A 21,870-nucleotide genomic window follows, 5' to 3' on the forward strand; every position below is an offset into this window, starting at 1 on the left:
TAGCGAAATGGACTAAGTTAAATACAAAAATAGTTTTCCAAAATAGGCATAACCAATAAGAGAGACATATAAGCACCAATAAGCAATTTTGAGAAAATGCGTTTTCGGCAATTTTCGGCTACAATTTTGGTCATACGTTTTCACCACAATAGGGATGGCAATGGGTTGGGTTTGGGATGGGTTTAGGTAATCCCAAACCCGTACCCGATTATTAAACTCCGTCCCAAACTTGTCGGGTATTTATCGGGTAATTACCCGTCGGGTTTCGGGGATACCTATCGGGTTTCGGGTTTTGACAAAATACCCTTCTGGATTCCCTAATTGCTGCCAAGTGAAGAAGATGAGTTCGAGCCGTCCTGATGTGAACATGAGAAAGGTCGATGGGTTATGTGGGATTTGCAAATGCAATTTCAGTGATTTGTTACTGTTGGCGGCAAATAATGATGTTATTAGAGACGAGCTGTTTTGATGTTCCAACTCCCAACTCTAATAATATTATAACTAATAATGTCGCTAGCATGGTTCTATGAATTGGAAACAGAAACTACAGTAGTCCACGTTCAATTTTCCAATTACATATTATCTTATAGAATAATTAATTAATACATTTAGAAATTAATAAGTATATATATATATCGGGTACATCGGGTATATAATCGGGTAAATGGGTCAATGTTATCGGGTAATCGGGTCAGGTAATCGGGTATATTATAAATCCCAAACCCGTCCCAAACTCACGAAAAATTTCAAAACTATTCCCAAACCCTAATGGGACGGGTATTACCCTTCCCAATTATGTCGAGTTTTGGGTTTTCCCATCGGGTTCGGGTTTTGCTGCCATCCCTACACCACAACATTAACTTGGATCTAATTTGAGAAAATGGTGTTGGATTGTGATTGTTTTTTGGGTTCGATTCAAGATAACTATGAAGTAGAATATGAGAAGATCAAATAGGTTGGCTTGCTATATTTTAACTATATTCCATATTAGTTTTCTCGGTGAACAAGTAGAAAATCCTAATCTTGTATCTATTTATATTTAGTCCTGTACTTGCAATTTCTCATCACGAGTGAGGCAAAAATCAATAATAAAAAGTATCATGTTTGCAGCTCGTGGACGAAGGTTAGCCGACCGAACCACGTAAATATCGCATGCTCATCTTCTTTTATTAGTTCTCTTGCAGATTACTTGTGTTTGTGTATGTTTTGTAATACACGAATGCCTAACAAGTGGTGTCAAGAGCCAAGGTTACGGTTACACACTGAGAAACATGAGGCAAGAGAAAATAGTTAGTCGGTCTAGGGTTTAAGGCCGACAGATCCTAGCCACTTACCATGTAAGGCCCCAAACCGGTAGCCCTACTTTAGCGTCGGATTTACTCATAAACACAGTTCTTGCAATGAGAGTTAATTAAAACTTTCGCGGAAACGTTTACTTGAAGCATTCGTTATAAAACATTCAATCTCTTCTCTGATACTATAAAACAAATCATTATATTTAAAACATCTTTTCTTCCATCTTAAGATGCCAGACATTCAATCCATGCCATGTGTCATCCTCATGCTAGTTCTTTGGTCTGATCACCTGCGTGCATACTAAAAGTCAGCTACGCTGAGTGAGTTCTAGTTAATCAAGCAACTTATCATACAACCACTACATGCATCATATACGTATCCGCAGACACGTAGTCCACTATCTAACCTGCTTACATTACCACTTAACCCCTTATTTACGCCTACCACTTTGCCACCTTGCCTTTTTAATAACGTATAACGTTATGCCACTTTGCCACTTTAATAACGTATAACGTTATGCCACTTTGCCACTTTAATAACGTAAAACGTTATGCCACTTTGCCACTTTAATAACGTATAACGTTATGCCACTTTGCCACTTTAATAACGTATAACGTTATGCCACTTTGCCACTTTAATAACGAAGGCACGTATAGGCTTACCCTACCACGTACTATCGTTATGCCACTAACACTCTTACTAGACTCTTGCCACTTCTAACACGCTCTACCTCTACTTGTCTACAACACGCTTCATATCATTTACATAATAAGCAGTTCACATCAACAATCATACACACATAATAACGATGGCACGTACAGGCTTTCCCTGTCACGCGCTCACGTTATGCCACTAACACCCTTACTAGACTCTTGCCACTTCTAACACGCTCTACCTCTACTTGTCTACAACACGCTTCATATCATTTACATAATAAGCAGTTCACATCAACAATCATACACACATAATAACGATGGCACGTACAGGCTTTCCCTATCACGCGCTCACGTTATGCCACTAACACCCTTACTAGACTCTTGCCACTTCTAACACACTCTACCTCTACCTGCCTATATCACACTTCATATCAGTTCAGTATTTACGTAATAAACAAGTCACATCATAACATTCATACACACTATCAACCACTTGGAATTTACTATCCTTGGCGATACGTGCAATATCCGAAGATCGTTCACGTACCGACAAGCATTATAAAATATATACCTCGTATAACATCTATAGCATACACTTACCACTTAAGGTAAGTGTATTCACACTTCACATCGAGTATGCACACAGCCCCGAAAACATAACAAGGAAATGGGGCTAGAAACTCACCTGAACTCTGCTTCTTCCTCCGATAGTTGTAAATCCCTTCTTTAACTGAGCTCGGCTGACTGTATAAGTTACACGTATCAATACTCGCCTGATTTAATCTGGTGGCCTAGTATTAGATTACTTTTACTTATCGTTTTAATTTATTTTCTAATCGAACTTGACTCTAGGCGAAGTTAAACCTTAGACGAACTTAGCTTTAGGCGAAGTTAAACCTTAGGCGAACTTAGCTTTAGGCGAAGTTGTCATCAGGCGAACTTAGCTTTAGGCGAAGTTGTCATCAGGCGAACTTAGCTTTCAGGCGAAGTTGTCATCAGGCGAACTTAGCTTTCAGGCGAAGTTGTCATCAGGCGAACTTAGCTTTTAGGCGAAGTTGTCATCAGGCGAACTTAGCTTTGCAGGCGAAGTTCATCAGGCGAACTTAGCTTGCAGGCGAAGTTGTCGGCTACAGCTACTGTTCGTCCTTAATCATCTTCGTTTCTTAACCAAATAACTCGATTTAGGTATCCACGGAATCGTCTGACCAGCGCCTACAAACCCCAACCATCAATTCGGCCTAACATCGATGTTTAAGGGGTGCGATTTAGGCATATAGGTTACGGGTTCTTTTATCAATCAATTAACCCATCAAATCTTAACCATTTTCAGTAAGTTTAGCTTTGTAGGATTCGTTTTTACCATACAAACACCGATCTATCATTTCTATACTAATCCAAACCTAAACGAACATGTTCTCGATATAAACGTACCGTAAATGAGTCGAACTACAAACACGAGCTGGTCTTGTTGCTTTGGTTCGTCACGACGATCTAGCACCAACGAGCTCGGGTCCTTGCCTTTGGATCTTGGTTCGGGTTGTGTGTGTTTTGGATTGTGTAGAGATTAGGATGGATAAATGGATGGAATGGAAAGGATTGGGGTTTAAGGGGGTATTTATACTCCCTTAAGCCCATGGTCCGAAGGCCCATATTTCCTTTTGGTCCATATCTAATCCCATCTAATTATCCTACTAAGTCTTCATATTTTGCTATTATTATTATCATTCCACTAACTCGTTTATTTCACCCGACAAAATAATATATTAAATATTACTTTAGAAATTTCGGGATGTTACATACCACTCGTTAGTCGACGGTTTGAAGGTACCTCCATTATTTTACATCAAATAAGGAAATAAATATATTGTAGTTTGTAAAATTTCTTTGTTTTTTGTTTTGTTATGTGTGATTTACGACTCCATCCCCGTCAAGAAATATTATATTTGTTGATGTATATAAAAATATACATCTTTTAGGCATCAAATAATCTCCAAAATATCATCTTTTATAATAATATTTAGTATAAATAGGTATTTATTTTGTTATTTTCTATTTTTAGGTTTATTTTGGTATTAAACAAAGAAACGAGTGTATACACTAAGAAAAATAAAGAAAAATGAAGAAATTGTGTATCAAATGGCAAAGCATGCCCCCGTGCCTCACTAATCACGTCCCCATGGTCACTTTTTCAGAAGAAGACAAAATCTGATGAAGAAAACATGGGGCCGCTCTTAACCAAACACACCCCCCATGGTCACCTTTTCAAGTAAAGACAAAATCTGGTGATCAAAACATGGGGTCGTGCCTCACGTAGCACGCCCCCGTGGTCACATTTCTTACATAAGACAAAATATAAGAAATAGGCACTCATAACCCCCCTCCCCCCGGTGCTCCACCAAACACGCCCCCAGTGCTTAGACCTCACATGTATGATCTGACACGCATTAATTACACATAAACAACAAAGGACGGGGCCATGCTTGGCATCCCAGACAACCTATAAATAGTTTGCATGTTTTATTGCTTGGGGTGTGCTTGGAAAGGTTTTGGATGAGATTATCACTTAAAAACACTCACTTTATACTCAGATAGAAGATCAATCAAGGAGTTTGAAGGCTTGGAAGCATCCATCCATCATCTTAGAAGGAAGATACACCACTAAGTTGGTTAGATTGTTCTAGTTTAATTATTTATTTGACATCTTCATCTTCTTTAATGCTTATTATCATGCTCACCATGAGTTAAACTTTCATTTAGTATCTAAATCTATGGTGAAACTTAACTCAATTTGATGATTGTATTGAATATGTGATTTAGTTTTGGTAAAGTAATGATTATTTTACAATTATCCTTTGATGAAATATGTTTTGTCACCTTAGCCTACTAATTCAAGATTGATGATTAACATCTTTAAAACAAACTTTTATAAATATTCATGATTCTTTCATGTTCTTGGAGACTAGAAATGGTAAAGAGAAAATCTTGAAGCTTTATCCAAAACATGTTTCCTTGTATTTGACTTTGAAAAGATGAGATACATGCTATGATTAATTTCTTTAGTGCTGGTAATTCTAAAACAAAATTGTTAAGTATGATTGATTAGGTTGTCATACTAGTTAAAAATGTCATATGTTAAAAGAATGTGTGATTATAATCTACTTAAATTAACCAAGGGGGATTATGTGAATAAACTATAGTTCCCTGAAATTCGTTAGGATTAGTGTTTGAGAAATCGAAGTTAATCGTAATCTTTATACTTCATGAAAGTTACTTGCTTAATTAAATTGAAATTTTCGTGGTAGATATGAAGTTATGCATTCTACTTTCTTTTATATCATAGGGTAATTCGTTTAGAAATGAGGGATTATTTTATCTTATATTCTTTAATTCAGTTTATCACACATTCATAATAATATTCATCATCAAAGAGAGTTGAGTGGATTCTTGATTTAGAAGGGAACCTGCATATATTGATTTTCTCGTCCGCTAATTACTTGCTCCATTTTAATTTTAAAACAAAACATAGTTTTATAAACAAATTTAACGAGTATTACTGACGTGCAATTTACTAACAAAGAATTAGTATTGAAAATATTATGTGCCATCGGATCGATACGTGGTTTTTACCAATAGTATTATATATATGCGATAGGCACACTTGCCTATTTGTGTGTAGTTTAGTTTTAGTAAAAATCATTTTTATAAATTTAAAACCCGATCTTGTGTGAAAAACAATCAAATTCTATTTATAGACTAATGCACAACATCAAGATTTTGGCGCCGTTGCCGAGGACAAAGTGATTTAGAGAAGGATCCGAGTCAATGACTTAGCCGTTTTCTACCTAAAAAAGTTATTTTATATTTTATGCTATCTTGTTCCCGTGATCTGTTTTGTTTAGTTATTCTTTGCAATATATCTGATGGTCGGGCATTATGTCCATATATTAGTACTATAATTATATGGTTTTATTGAGTTTATTATTAAAACTCTGGTACTTCATACATGTTTTTGTATTTCAGGTCATTGATCGTTAAAGATGCTAAATTAAAGACTTGCACGAGCATGGATTGATATCTCGGGAAGAATGGAGCAAGACTTGGAGTCTTGGGAAGTGTTAGAAGGATTTGGGTAGAGTTTGGATGAGAAACCATATGCCGATGCTACACATAAACAAGACGGGCTGACAAAAAGCAACCAAGAAGTAAAACGAACATATCTTGGGCTTGAAAATGAGTTACGAGACCCATAATATATGAATTTTTGGTTTCTCAACTAGACGAATCCGAACATTAGGTTTTCTTTGGTTTCTTATTGAGGTACAATGGGTATATGTCCATTGCGATACACTATGGATATAAAATCGTGAAAAAACAGGTTTTGACCTATATGTTCTATTTTACGAACCCTAATAAGATATCTTCACTTCCAGCCATCTTGAAACGACAGAGGGCTATTTCGAGAGCCCCGGATCACCTCCAATGACCCCGGGGTTCGTAGTTCATCATCCTGAATCAATAGACGAAGACTAATCGAAGATCATGAGCGCCTGAATCCTCTTGAGTCATTCCCGGGATGTAGAGTATAGTTACTTTTTAGTATTTTCTCATGTATTAGAACTGAATGATTGTAGTTATTAATTTATGATCTATGAACATTGCTGTTTGGTATTGTTGAGCATTCGGTCGGTTTAGATTTATTTAATAAGAACGATTAGTTTGCCAATTGCTGTGATACGTGCCTCATAGGGCATGTTATTTAGTTTAGGTAAATAAAGCATATAATTGCCCTTAGTTGAGTCATGCCGACAGGGACCGTTAGATAACCAATGCCGCATGTTAGCGATTGTTGATGTCTAAGAATAGCTTAATCAGTTAACCAAATTTGTTTATCAATAACTAATGTGTTAAATAACATGAGATTACTGTTTAGTTGCATGCTTGAACCTTAGGTGTGATTTTGTTCTCGTTAATTGCTAAACTCGTTTAAGTGATTGTTGCTTCCAAACAAAACCTTCTAGTGTGATCAGCACTCGACAAAACTTCATAAGTGTTTCTTTATAATTGTTTTATAAACGTAATTAAATAAATGAACAAACGTATGACATTGACCACATGTTCCTCTAGATTTGATACCTGACTTACCCTGTCTATAGGTAAAATTAGGGTTTTGCATGATTAGTATGACACGGTCATCAATATCCCATGGAGTGCTATTACGGGAACTATTGTGAAGGATACCATTTTGATCATGAAAATTATCACATAGTAGTTTGGTGTGATATTTGTGGGGAGCCCCAGCACACATAAGATTGCTATTATTATTTACTAGGGTATCCCACAAATTACCATAAAGAATCGTACTTCAATTCACAACCATATGATGATCTTGATGTACCACCCGCCTAACTCGAGCTTACCCAGCATTTCGATAATATGTTACACAAGAACTCAGTGACATGATCTCGAGACAGGAAGAACACATGCAAAATATGGAGCGTCTAGCAACTGTGCTTCCAAAAGTTGATAGCCGTGAATATGGGGAACAACTCCGTAGAAAAGAAGCTTAAGGTATTTTAATCAATGAAATTTATGCTAAACTTTAATGGGAACGTGAAAGTTTTACTCGCAACATGAATCACAACATGCATGTGGATGATGAAGATGAAGTTAAAACACCCAATCTTCATCCACTGATGTGTCGGAGCAAACTCTCGTACCGGAGGTTATCATGGATGAGGTGCAATTAAGGCGAAACCCAGCAAGTACAGCACGAGTACAGATGCCAATGAGAGCATACATGCCAAGGATTCCTTATCCTAGAAGATTGATCGAGAAAAAGGATGCTTAGATATCAGGAGAGGTGCGAGAAATGCAAAACACACAAAGTACCGCCAACACTCCACCTCCTGTTCATGTTGTTCCATCTTAGGAGGACGAGTTTGGAGACGAGTTGTCAGCAATACCACCCATGGAAGTGAATGAAGACAATTCGACCCAGTTGGTGATCTTGAAGAACTGGAAGCATTGATATTTGGAGAGTCAACAGTAAAATTTGAACACAAAGAAGTCTCACACAAAAAAGTAAAATTGCAAGTGGGGATACGTTCACCAACGAACAAATGACCATGGTGACATCCGATCCAATTCTTTGCACTAAAGATAGCTGGCCCACAAATGAGAATGATGGTGGATCGCCACCCATATTAAAGACACCGTGGGAGAGGGCATGAAGAAAGTCATGCCAACCGAAAATGAAGACGAGTCGATGGTAAAACAAGCATGACAAAAATTTCAAAAACGATCGCCTTCTTCTTTACATAAACTGTATCAGGTTTGGTACGGGAAAATTTAAGTGTTGACGGCATGACATGTTTATATTAAAAACACTTTTTTTTTAGCATTGGTTTTTTCTAACTTGTGGTACATACACTAAAATAAACAGGTCAGAAAACATTTTCAATTTCAAAGTGTCACCCGTTTGTGAAAATGTATCACCTTTCAGCCAAGGATAAAACTATGTGGGTGAGAGCCAAGCTAATGACTCGTAAATAAACAATCACTCTGGGAGCATCCCGATTGTTTAAACAATTTCCTTGTTTCCGTTCTTTATTTCTTTTGCTTTTCTTCTTAGTTTATTTTATTATTATTTTCTATTAGTATTTTTTAGTTTTAATTTTTATTTTATTTTTCTTCTCGAATCTCGGTGTTCGAAGTTAGAATCTTGAGTTTGGTTGGTACCTCTTATTTTATTACCACCGTAGTAAAACTATTTGAAAAAAATAATAATAAAAAAGTATAATATCTTACTACTCTAATAAAAGAGTATCATATTTTGCCATTTGTTATGCTCTCATGAATCCTCTCTTTTTCTAACCCATATATACTAAAATGGTATTTATTTCGGATTCGGGTCAACCCGTCCAAATAATTTATTCCGGATCCGTATTTTATTCATACCAATCGTTTTCATCACCTCTCCCAAATAACAAACCCTAGATGCCAACCCTCCCAAAAGCAACGCCGCTATTAGCTCCCAATTATCAACCCTAGGCTTCCTTCTCCCATATCTGATAAAAGCTACAAGACCGTTCATTCTCTCTGTTCTGGATCTGGTGTTTTTAATTGAAGCTCGGATTTTCTAATTCATACGGTAAACATCAATTCCTTTATTTTCTCTCTCTAGATTCATGTCTTTAGTTGTTTAATTGACGTTTTCAACTCCTTTGTTTAATTGACGTTTTCATTATTAAAAATCAAATTCTTTGTTTAATTGGCGTTTGAGGGTTTTGATTTGGCCGAAATTAGGTTGAGTCAATTGAACCCCATGGCGGCTGAATTTGTGCCTCCGTCGCTCTCTGCAAATCATGTGAGGCCGGTTTTGGTGCCACCGTCTCCGACTGCTACAAGGGTATGAATCTTTATTGCTATATATTACTACAATTAGTAAATTGGGTCGGATCAAATTTATAGCTTGATGGGGAATTTAGGTGCTTAGTTTGCATATCTTGAATAGCTTACTGTTTGTTTGATTCATTTTTAGGGATTTCTAGTTTTAAGGTTATTGAAATACCAAATCTTAATCAAGAATCACAGTGTTTTTTTAATTATTTTATTTATTTATGAGCTTTCAAGTAACTTCCATAAAGAATATAATTTCAGTTATCTGATTGTGTAATTAGGGTTCAAAGACTTCTGGTTGACTTCATTGGTGACTATGGAATAACTTCATAATGTGAAGAACAACTTCCATATGATTCTTGATCCAAAATATTAGAGACATTAAAAACATTATAACTTTGCCATCAAGATTCTCTCATATTACTCAGTTCAATGAAGCAATAAGCAACTTGTTGAATTTAACAACGGCCTTCAAAAAAGATCTAAATTATATAATCATGATTTAGATCCTTTTCAGGTATATAATCTTTGTTACTTATGTGACTCTATTTTTCTTTTTATGGGTAAAAATTGGATTTTTACACATATTTGTGTTATTATGCAGATGGTTTATAGTTTGACTGTTTGAGGGAATTTTGCTCGATTTAATTAAAATAGAAACTCGAGAAAACATACAAAATATACAGTCATGGGTGCATCCGGGCTATTGCTTATGTGTTGCAGTTTTTTTGGTCATTGTTTTCTATTGAGAACGAAAGATACATATGACGTGGTTCTTGCTAAGAAGCCAAATCCGACTGCTACAAGGGTATGAATCTTTATTGTTATATATTACTACAATTAGTAAATTAGTTCGGATCAAATTTATAGCTTGATGAGGAATTGAGGTGTTTAGATTATTTAGTTTATTATTTTTTTGATTAATTAGTTTATTATCTTTTTGATTGTAGGGTTAAAAAACTAATAGAAGCTTTTAATGTCAGTTTGTGGAAATGAAGAAATTTGTGACAATCCTTAAACATAAAGAATGATTTGTGTAATTAACGAAGATTAAGAATGAAAAGTGTAATTTACCTTTTATTATTGATCAATAAGTGTTGTCGAATATGATTACTAAATAATATTACTTTGTTAACAATCGAAGCTTTTGAATAAAATTAGGAGCTTCTATATAATAAACACACGCAGGCAACGTTTGGCCCGTTCGACCCGCCTTTGACCCGTTAAAAACTTGGATTTTTGAAGAGTCTTTACCATTCTCCTATAGTATGCAGCCAGCTTTTACAAAGTGAGTTTGCAAGGCCCGCATTCATGAGCTGGTGATCGCCAGATAGACTTAGTTTGACCCCATTTAACATCTTGTAAGTAAACGGTTTTCCTACTTCCAATGGAACCTTCCCACATAATTTCATTTGTTAACTTCAACCGAAGAAAACAGAAAGAGTCTTGTATAGACATGATGATAATAAAATAAATAATCTATTGAATTTGTAGTGTTTCAAAATCCATTTTATAATATTAATATTGGTTTATTTTACAAAACCATGATAATTTAAAGATGAAATGAAGATGTATTCCCATCAATATGTGTATTTACATTGGCATATTACAATTACATTTTTGTTTAAAATATTAACATGTTTAATAATATATTACTTTACTAAAATTATTCAAGATAACTATAGAAATCTAAAAATCAAGGATTATTAGTTGTTTAACTATGGAAGCTAAAATCAAGGATTATTAGTTGTGTAATTTCCTTAATTCGTGTGATACAAGGTTATAAACCGAATTTCTTTTTTTTCTTCTTTTTTTATTGGCTTTTTAGGATTTTTATCAATGAAAAAAGCAGACATAATATGTTCTTTAATTTGTATTAGAATAGAATTTCATAGGTTAAGGTGAGAATACCATGATAAGGTGAGAATTAGTCAATGTTTTAAAAACCGGTTATTTGGATTGGGCCAAAAATAGTACAATCGGTTGAACCGGGTTGTACCGGAAGGTTAAACCGGTTTACGTAGTTTACCTTGTAATTTGATATAATTGCAACTTCAACTCAAAATATAACACAGAAACATATGATTCCATAATAAAATATAATCCAAATGTTAATCCATAATTAAAAAACAATACAACACCACTCGTTTTTTAAAAAATAATCCAAAAGTATACTCGTTTCAATATTAATCTCTAGGTTAAAAGTAATTTTTTAAAAATATAGGACACAAAAAATCAAAAATCTCTTAGGCTTTAAACTAGTTTGCCGGTTTAAACCAGTATTTTAGAAAAAACCGCCGGCTCGATATTCTAGCAAACTGCCCAAAAATACAGAGCTCAAAATACCGGTTCAACCGGCTGGTATTAACCGGTATTTAAAACACTAGAATTAGTTAAATGCATTACAGACGACAGTTTCCCCTTGCAGTATGTTTTGCGATGACCATAAACAAAAGCCAAGGTCAATCATTATCTAGGGTTGGTTTGTACTTGAAAGAACCCGTGTTCTCACATGGACAGCTATATGTCGCCTTGTTAAGAGTTACATGCAAGTGTGGGCTAAAGATTCTGATTCTTGATAAACAAGGTAATCTGACCAATACAACCACAAATGTAGTCTACAAGGAAATTTTTTCTTATTTGTAAAATAGTTACGTAATGTTTATTTTGTATTTCCCGTAATTTTACTGTAAGTTGTAATTGTATTAACAATATATGATAATTGTGTTATGTGTTATTAATTGTATTTTGCTTAATGTTTAAATATTATAATTTTTATTAATTTTCTGTGTAATACACGGGTCTCAAACTAGTATATATATAATATAAATGAAACCCCTAAAATCCTACGTGTTGCGATGTGGTCGCTCCCCCCTTTTATGGAAGCCACCAGATTGATTGATTTTTAAATGGAGGTCTCTCATTGATTTAACCCAAATTCATGGGTATGAGTTTTACTAAAACCAAATAGCTATTAAACGGGTTATAACATCTCATTAAATTAAAAATTAATCTTACCAATTATTTGATATGAAAATCCTATAAAATTGGGATATACTAAAATTTTAATATCCAATTTAAAAAGAAAAAGATATTATTTATAATTAATAAACAATTTTATAGCAAAAAACATAAGCGGGTCATGGGTCACCAAATCTAGATAGCTTTTAAACGGGTTAACTCATTTATTTATGAAACCCTTTCATCATCAAACCCTCAATATATTATTAACATTTCTAACAATAAAGAAAATTGAAATCCAAAAAATAAATATTAAAAAACGAAAAATGTAAAACAACCATTCTCTCAAGCCATCAAATTGCTTTATTTGTAAATGAAGGCTTCTCACACATTGACCCGAATTCACGGGTAAAGGTCTCACCAAACTCAGATAACTCTTAAACGGGTTATAACATCTCATTATATTAAAAATTAATCTCATCAAATATTTGATATGAAAATCATATAAAATAGGAATATACTAAAAATTAATATCCTATTTTATTTAAAAAAAGATATTATTTATAATTAAGAAATAATTTTATAATAAACAAAATAAACGGGTAATGGGTATCACCAAACCCAGATAGCTTTTAAACCGGATTATAATATATAATTTATTTGTTAAACCATTTTATCATCAAACCTCAAGTATATTAATTATTAACTTTCTTACAATAAACAAAATTAAAATCCACACACACACACATAAATATATATATATATATATATATATATATATATATATATATATATATATATATGGTAAGGTTAAAATAAAACCCACTTGAGTTGTGAAAACTCTAAAACTCATTCTCAACCACACGTTTTTAATTAAAGTTAAATCTTGTGGTCCACAATTAAAGTGATTAAAAATGTAATAAATATAACTTTTTCTCTCTTCTAAAAACATATATAAAAATTAGTAAAAAAATAGCAAAACATTTTTTTTAGTTTTAAATATGTTTTGTATTAAACGTTACAACATATATTATGTGTGTAAAAAAAACAAAAAAGAAAAAAAAATGACGTTACATAAGGTTTTCACGGGTTTTCACAACTCAAGTGGATTTTCATTCTATACTTTTCTTATATATATACTAGGTTAAATACCCGTGTATACACGGGTTGAGCAAACTACATTAACAAAAGAACAAAATAATGTGAAATACTTATACTAATTTGGTATTAAATTAATGAATATGAAAATGTATTACAACGTTGAATAAAATAAAAAAAATTCATAAAATAAAATAAAATTTTCATAAAATAAAAAAAAGAAAAAGAAAATTAGATGGTAAATTTTCATTAATCTTTAAAATTTTTTTCATATACAACATTTTTAGTTACCCTATTCATCGAATATTAGAAGATTAACTCCATCTCCAGTTTTAATCTAGAAAGTGTGACATAAATCTCTAAAATATGTATTTGTATATAATGTTTAAAATTTATTTAATCAAACTTTTCTTACTAATAACACACGATTATTACTAAAAACATAAATTATTTAGTACTAAATTACTAATATTAATTTGATGTAGGGATTTATATTTTTAAGAAAAATAGTGTTTAAAAAAAAGATTGATACAAGTCATACAAATACTTAAATAAACAATACAGAAATTTAAAATAAAAATATTATTTATAAAGAAATATAACTTGAAAATGTTCAAAACAAAGATAAGCAACGCACCGGATTATAAGAGTTTAAAACAATGTAAATCCCTAAAAATTGAAAAGATACTTTAAAACATAAAAAGCATTATCTTAAATATAAAAAACAACTTCACTTTTCAAAACAACAAAGCATCCCAAACAACATGAAACTGTTATAGGTTTAGGATAGTAGTGATCGTGGCTTCACTTTTTCAAAGCAACACAACATCCCAAACAAACATTAAACCATTATAGGTTTTGGATAGTAGAGACCATTAGATATTTTGGTCGTATTCACATGTATTTTTCCTGAAATGTATTTATCTAAATTTGATGCACATGAGCATGTAGCATCGAATGACCGATAATGAAAATTACCGTTGTTGGATGGTTGTCCAAAACTTATAACATTTAAACATTTGTTTTTTATGTGAAATAAACCAAGTTTAATAAAAAAACATAGGATAGTAAGATTACATAAAAATTAGTTTATAAGCTTTTGAGCATGTTATTATTAATTTTTTTTATGGAATACAATAGAAGTTATAATTATAGGGAAAAAAAAAGACTATAATCTTGTACAAGTCATTAAATTGTAAAAAACAAATGAATGTTATAGTGAAATTTTAAACCAAATATTGTAAAAGGACCTCATTAAGAAACAATTCTTTTAGTTAAAATTAAACATTACGGGGAAAATCATGTTAGTAAACTCATAAACAAAGGTGTTAAAATCATGAAAATTAGCATTAATTTTTTATTTAATAATACTTATTAACTAAGATAGTTTAAGAAAACAATAATAATTTTTAATTTCAAATTGAGAGCATGTAAACAAAAAAAAGACAAATTGGAAAAAGAAAATGGAAAATAATTAAGGTGGTTAAGATGGTTAAATGATGTTAATTAAGGTGGTTAAATGATATTTTGCCAAGTGTTACAAAGGTGGGCCAAGTGTGCCACTTGGCACAATAACATTTTTGTTTATTATAATAGTATATAGGGAGAGGATCAAGAGAAAACCCACCTTTAGAGAGAAAACTAAAAAATTCTTAAAAACTCCTAAATAATTATTTTTAATTAAAAATAAAAAAACATTTTCAAAATTCTGTTTTAGCCATTATTCTTATATTTTCTTATATTTCACTCAAAAAATAAAAAAATAAATTAAAAAAACCCGCTGTAATGCACATACGTATTACTGTGCGATACCGTTATATTACACATGTGTATTACTATGTATTTTTGAGTTTAATAGTGTTTTATTGCATATATTCAATATTTGTGTATTGTATATGTGTAGTAGTGTTGTATTATTTGGAAAAAAAATAATAATAAAATAAAAGTCGATGTGGTGCACATGTTCGTTAATGTTGTATTACACATACGTACTAATGTGTATTCGATGTGTGTATTAGTCTTATATTGCATATATACATAGTGTGTATCAAATATGTGCAATAGTGTTGTATTTTATGCAATACAAACACTTTTGCATATATGCAATGCACACTATTACACATGCGCACTATACCGATGAGTTTACCGACAAGTTTCTTTTTTTTTTTAACCAATAACAACATATAAGAATAATGGGAAAAAAAGAAATTTCAAAAAAAAATTTAAAAAAAAGTTAAAAATAGTTTTTTAGAAGTTTTTAGGAGTTTTTAAGTTTTCTCTTTAAGAGGAGTTTTCACTATAACCCACCCCATATATAGGGAGATGATCAAGAGAAAACTCACCTTTAGAGAGAAAACTTAAAAACTACTAAAAACTCCTAAAGAATTATTTTTAATTAAAAATAAAAAAATATTTTCAAAATTCTGTTTTAGCCATTATTCTTATATTTTCTTATATTTCACTCAAAAAATAAAAAAAATAATAAAAAAACCGCTGTAATGCACATACGTATTACTGTGCGATACCGTTGTATTACACATGTGTATTACTATGTATTTTTGAGTTTAATAGTGTTTTATTGCATATATTCAATATTTGTGTATTGTATACGTGTAGTAGTATTGTATTATATGGAAAAATAATAATAATAAAATAAAAGTCGATGTGGTACACATGTGCGTTAATGTTGTATTACACATACGTACTAATGTGTATTCGATGTGTGTATTAGTCTTATATTGCATATATACAATGGTGTGTATCAAATATGTGCAATAGTGTTGTATTCTATGCAATACAAACACTTTTGAATATATATGCAATGCACACTATTACACATGCGCACTATACCGACGAGGTTACCGACAAGTTTTTTTTTTTAGAACCAATAACAACATATAAGAATAATGGAAAAAAAAGAAACTTAAAAAAAATTTTAAAAAAAGTTAAAAATTGTTTTTAAGAAGTTTTTAAGAGTTTTTAAGTTTTCTCTTTAAGAGGAGTTTTCACTATAACCCACCTCATACTATATATATATACTAGGTTAGTTGCCCGTGTAGAACACGGGTTTAAGAAATTTTATTTTATAATTCTAAAAACATTTGAAATATTTGATGAAACAATGTGGTATTAAATATTAAAGGTAGAAGCATATGTTTAATTTACTAACACATTAATCTTAAATATTATATGGTTGGACACAATATAAATGGTAACATAAATGATAGATTTATTCATGTAAAGTGAAAAAAGACACAAAAACTGATAAATTGTTGAAACTAAGGAAGAAAGTAAGTTACAATCAAATTTGACAAAGTGAAACATAAATTACAAATCTCGAAATATCTTTTTGTAAACAACATTAGATGTCTTATTTGTAAGTTAGCCATCTGCGTCGAATATTAATAATTTGACTCCGTCTCTACTCTTCACTCTTGATAGTGCCACATACAACTGTCCATGGCTGAAAACCGGATGCTTTAAATACAAACCAACTTTTGATAGTGACTGTCCTTGGCTTTTGTTAATCGTCATTGCAAAACATACTGAAATTGGAAATTGTCTTCTCTGAAACTTGAAAGGAATCTTGTTATCTGTAGGTATCATATTTACTCTGTGAATATATGTGCGAGTACCAATATTACCTCCAGATATTATTTCAGCTACTACGACATGTTTTTTAAGATATATGACTCGCAGCCTAGTACCGTTACACAAACCAATTTGATGGTCAATGTTTCGGAGTAACATAACAGGAACACCCACCTTTAAGACCAATCTATGGATTGGCAATCCGGAAATTTTAAGACCGTTTAACACGTCGGGCGAGTATAAATTTGCTTGCAACGGATCAACGAAGTCTTCTGTTGGACAGATACTATCTGAGCTAAGGTACTCCGTTTCATCTCTGGGAAAAAGTGAGATCAATCGATCATTAATGTCTTGGACATCTTCATTGGTAGGTGCAAGTATTGCTCTTTCACGAAAGAATTCAATATTTTTGATATTTTGTAGAATTGAAGGATAAACAAAATCAATTAAACTTTGAATCGGATCATACGAGTCATTGATCAAAAGATCATGAGGTATGTCTATTGTTGCTTCACCATCATTTGAACCACCGACATTTCCCTCGCCTATATCCAACAGCCATTTAGCAAACTGGTTTGTCTACTCAATATCAGATGCTTGAGCTCCGATGGTTAACCGCATGTTTTTTGTTAACCTAAGAAGTTTGCATTTACCCCAAATATAGGAAGAACATAAAGATGCATTCACAATCTGTTGTCTGCTTCCGTTTGTAATAACAGGAAGAACTTGCCTAAAATCACCACCAAAAACAATAACTTTACCTCCAAATGGGATTCCCGAATTGATAGAAGTATTAGGAGTTAATACGTCCGTCATTGTTCTATCAAGAGCTTCAAATGCATGTTTATGTATCATTGGGGCTTCATCCCATATAATCAATTTTGTTTCCTTTAGTAAATGCGCATCATCACTTCCTGGTTTTATGCTGCAAGTTGAGTCCTCGTTAAGATTTATAGGAATATGAAATCTGGAGTGTGCTGTTCTACCTCCTGACAACAGCAATGATGCAATACCACTTGAAGCAACATTCAATACAATTTGACCTTTAGATCGTATTGCCACAGATAATGTCTTCCACAAAAATGCCTTTCCTGTTCCACCATAGCCGTAAAGAAAAAATACACCTCCTTTGTTAGCTTCAACTGCGTTCATGATTTCGTCAAACACTTTTCGTTGTTCATGATGAACTTATAAGGCTGTGAGACTCATTTTGTAAAGTGATTGTGTCATAAGAGAGTTCGTCAACAATTAAACGATTGTTTGAAGAAGCTATAGAATCGTGATCAGGATACGGCATAGTTTGAAATCTACGTAGGCTTGAGTTATTTCGAAGTAGGTACTTCTCAATCTCACACAAAGTTAAGTTCTTAATTTGAGTTTCTGGAAGTGATAAATCTGCAAAATTGTATTAATAAAATATAAACAATATTATATGAAGTACGTATATGAACAAAACATAAAAACGAAAAGCCAAATTCATTAAGGATGGTAAAAATTGAAAATTTATAATTAATCTTCATTTGAAAGTATAATATGGTTCATATATTTTAGTACTGAATAACGAATTGGAGTACCTGGAATATTCAATATTCTTTGTTGTGTGTAAATAATGCCATCTGATAGATATTCTCATGTTTTTTCCCACACAAAATCAGGTCTAGAAAGAGAGCTAGACAATAACATTGATACAAATAAAGCACGAAGATAATAACCAGAACCGGATGCACTCGCCTCTTTAATTGCTTCGATATATTCCATGTCATCATCGAGTAGTCCACATGCATAGCAAGCATCTCTAAATGTAGGATATGTCTGGCCATCTACCGTTCGAATATCATCAAAAGATTTTGGTCCTTTGACTTTGTTTAGAAGAATTCTTAAGAAATACGCCTCACCGAGAGACGGAGAAACTTGATGAATTCTTCCAATTGAAAAACCCTGCTTTCGTCGTTCCCACTTTCGTTGTTCAAGTTTCCAAACAAACTTAGTAGGAAATTCAACATAAGTAAGGTTTCGTGCTTCGTCATTAATTTGGTTACACAACATCCAAGCTGAAAACATTGATGAAGAAACTAATGGTTTGTTAAGGACATCATCAATATCATCATCGGGCCCGTACGTAACCTGTTGTTGACCAGGGAGATGGAAAGGAAGCCTAATTACTGAAGGCGAGTTGTAATGTACTTCAAATGCAAATATCCTCCATGCTGCTTCACACGCAGAAAGGTATCGACAATCATAATATTCTCTAATTTCATCTCTTGCTTTATCTTGATCATCTTGATTGTCAGCGTCTACAACAGCAACTGTAGCCCTGTCAGGACCTTTGTTAATGTATTTGAATAAATACTTTATGGATGCAGCCTGATTACACCACTCAACGTTAATATGTGCTTGATATCTTTTCAGAAGCGTTTTATTATATGGCACGACACTTCTGTTGTCTAAGTCCACAGCAGACTTTTTAACTGTGCATCCAGAATCTCTTCTTCTGTATATAGGATAGCCATTTGAATCAATAGAATTGTGAGGTGTAAACTTTTTAGGGAACTTTTTAGAACACCTTCTATTAATCATGCATGAACAGTTCATGTTATCATAACCACAAGGACCATGCATCATGAATTCACTCACAAGGGAATATAATTCATGATCTTCCTTCTTGTCTGGAATCTCGGCCGAAATAAACGGGTCAATATGATCAACGGTAGGAAGCTTGTGATCAGCATGCATGAATAAACATATATGGGCATGAGGCAACCCACGCTTTTGAAACTCTACGGTATAAACAACTACATAAAAATGAATATTATTAGTGTTCGATATAAATTGAAAGTTGCTAAAAAGAAGACTATGTTTAACAAATACTATTATATTAAGTAAATAATAAAGTAAATCACCTGCTTGAACCTTTCCCAGAACTTCGTCTTTTTTTAAGTCTTTGATTATTGCATCAAGCTTAACTTTAAATAATCTACACATGATGTCAGGCCTGTCTTCAGGATTAATGGTGGTACTATTCAGGAATCTTTTAACTTCAGGCCATTTAGGATTGCATGTTATAGTTATGAAAAAATCTGGATATCCATACCACCTACAAATAGCCATGGCATCTAGGTAGTTTTGCATCATGTACCGAGAACCTCCGGTAAAAGATGAAGGTAATATCACACGTTGACCAACGCGGGACATGTCTTGGTTTTTGGTGTTTTTTAAGTTATGAATATTCTCATATGACTCACATCTAAGAACCTTTTGTTTTTTACGTATGTAGTTGAGTCTTTCGGTTTCAATCATTGTGTATATATCAACTAACTGTTGTTGAAAAAGTCTTCTTCCATTCAGAGGCAATGAGAAAATATTTGGCCTATCTTGAATTCTGTACGCAAAAAATTCTCTCATGGTGCAGTTTGGCCGTTTACTTTTTTGTAAGCTTCTAAAATCTCTATGAGGGATGTCAACCCTGTAACAATCATCACCGTAAATATAGAAAAGTGGATATTGAAGAGGAACGTATGAAGGATGCAATTCACTTATATGCTTTAGACTTCCCGTTTTAGTTTCAACAATAATGTCTCGAGGCTCAATATTACCAATATCACCAACAATCAGCGCATCAACTTCAGAAGAACTCGGCAAGTTGTATGTTCTTCCATCTTGTTGTCTTCTTTCAATAAGACGCAACTTAAGGTTAGCATGAGGATTTTCTTGAAAACGATCTCTTGCCATCCTATAAGATTTCACCAGCTCATTATGAGAATCTAACATACGCTGTAGATCCTTTATTATCTCAAGATCTAGCAAGTTGGAACCTCTTGTAGATTGTTTTTTTGATTGACTGGTAGGAATAAGAATATTCGTTTTTCATTATTTAAAAAAATGACATAAGGTCAAATGTGTAAAAATAGTGAATTAATTGAGTTAATACATACCTAAATAAGCATTGTCTATTTGAGACTTCATTTTTCGTGTCATATATGTATAGTTGCGAAAACTTTGGTTTTGATCCATTCTCTGGCAAAAGACTTCCAATAGAATGATAATTCTGACCGCTAATCCTAAACACGAATGGAGCGTTACCTCTATTAATGGAGGAATCAACCTTTCCGTCCATTGATGTGAACGCGAACATAGAATTGTAGCGTCTAATGTTCTTTAAGAAAAACTTGCTTTTAGGACCAACATTGCTAAATAGATCTTTGTAAGCTGGCGGAGCATCTTTAAATTCAGGTAGCTCGACCTTACCGTAACCACAACATAGGAAATAAGTTGTTTTTCCTTCTTTTTTTTTCCTATTCCACCCTCATTTTTCCACAATTTTGCATGGCATAATTCACATATAAGATTCTGATCACCATGATCCAAGTAATCTGTTAAATTAATTGGTGGTTAAAAAATGTATGTGCATTATTAATTGGAATTGTTGTATTATAAGTACCTGTTGAGATTCCTTTGAATGGGTCTTTAACCAAAACTTCGACATCAACTTCTTCATCTGACGTCAAGTCAAGCAAAGGTATAGGATTTGTAATCCGCGAGTTACTTATTAGTTTACACTTTCCTGATGATAACTTTGTTAAAGAAGTAGATGCACAATTGCTGGATGCCATGATAGGTGAAGAAATATAAACTCGACGAGTATCACATAATGAGGTAGACCTGTTGTTTTTGGAAGTAGATGCCCCTGGGGAAAAAATTAAGATTTAAAATATGGTAACATGAGCAAGTTGATAATAATTGATATTATCGTTTATGTTTAAATTATGAAAAATAACCAGTAAACGGGTATCTTACCACTATTGATATCACCTAATGAAGTTGGATTCTTTGTATTTTCATGAAAAGTTTGCAAACTGCTTTGATTTGTAAT

General features: G+C 32.8%; 2 protein-coding genes across 2 annotated transcripts; both read right to left on the reverse strand.

The window, feature by feature from the left end:
- Positions 1 to 16,790: 16,790 nt before the first annotated feature.
- Positions 16,791 to 18,152, reverse strand: LOC143563738 (uncharacterized). The gene is made up of 2 exons (XM_077051216.1): positions 17,654 to 18,152; positions 16,791 to 17,545 (listed from the first exon to the last, which is right to left on the reverse strand). Exons 1-2 carry the CDS (start codon positions 18,150 to 18,152, stop codon positions 16,791 to 16,793), a joined length of 1,254 nt encoding a protein of 417 aa, XP_076907331.1.
- Positions 18,153 to 18,629: 477 nt separating this feature from the next.
- On the reverse strand, positions 18,630 to 21,610 carry LOC143563739 (uncharacterized). Its single transcript, XM_077051217.1, has 4 exons — positions 21,439 to 21,610; positions 20,933 to 21,302; positions 19,901 to 20,730; positions 18,630 to 19,792 (listed from the first exon to the last, which is right to left on the reverse strand). Exons 1-4 carry the CDS (start codon positions 21,608 to 21,610, stop codon positions 18,630 to 18,632), a joined length of 2,535 nt encoding a protein of 844 aa, XP_076907332.1.
- Positions 21,611 to 21,870: the final 260 nt, after the last annotated feature.

The sequence above is a fragment of the Bidens hawaiensis genome, unplaced genomic scaffold (assembly GCF_021521415.1).
Source record: "Bidens hawaiensis isolate Kalapana, Puna unplaced genomic scaffold, B.hawaiensis_p1.1 tig00021511_1, whole genome shotgun sequence".
Classification (NCBI taxonomy): Eukaryota; Viridiplantae; Streptophyta; class Magnoliopsida; order Asterales; family Asteraceae; genus Bidens; species Bidens hawaiensis.

Bases quoted from the DNA above. Each gene is read 5' to 3' on its own strand.
- LOC143563738 (XM_077051216.1), bottom strand. From the start codon at position 18,152: ATGAACGCAGTTGAAGCTAACAAAGGAGGTGTATTTTTTCTTTACGGC. The intron at 17,546-17,653 runs GTAAATGCAAAC...TGTTGGATATAG, and splicing joins ATGTTCTTCCTATATTTGGG to GCGAGGGAAATGTCGGTGGT.
- LOC143563739 (XM_077051217.1), bottom strand. From the start codon at position 21,610: ATGGCATCCAGCAATTGTGCATCTACTTCTTTAACAAAGTTATCATCA. The intron at 20,731-20,932 runs GTATGTATTAAC...GAAATCTTATAG, and splicing joins AATAGACAATGCTTATTTAG to GATGGCAAGAGATCGTTTTC. The intron at 19,793-19,900 runs GTGATTTACTTT...ATTTTTATGTAG, and splicing joins TCTGGGAAAGGTTCAAGCAG to TTGTTTATACCGTAGAGTTT.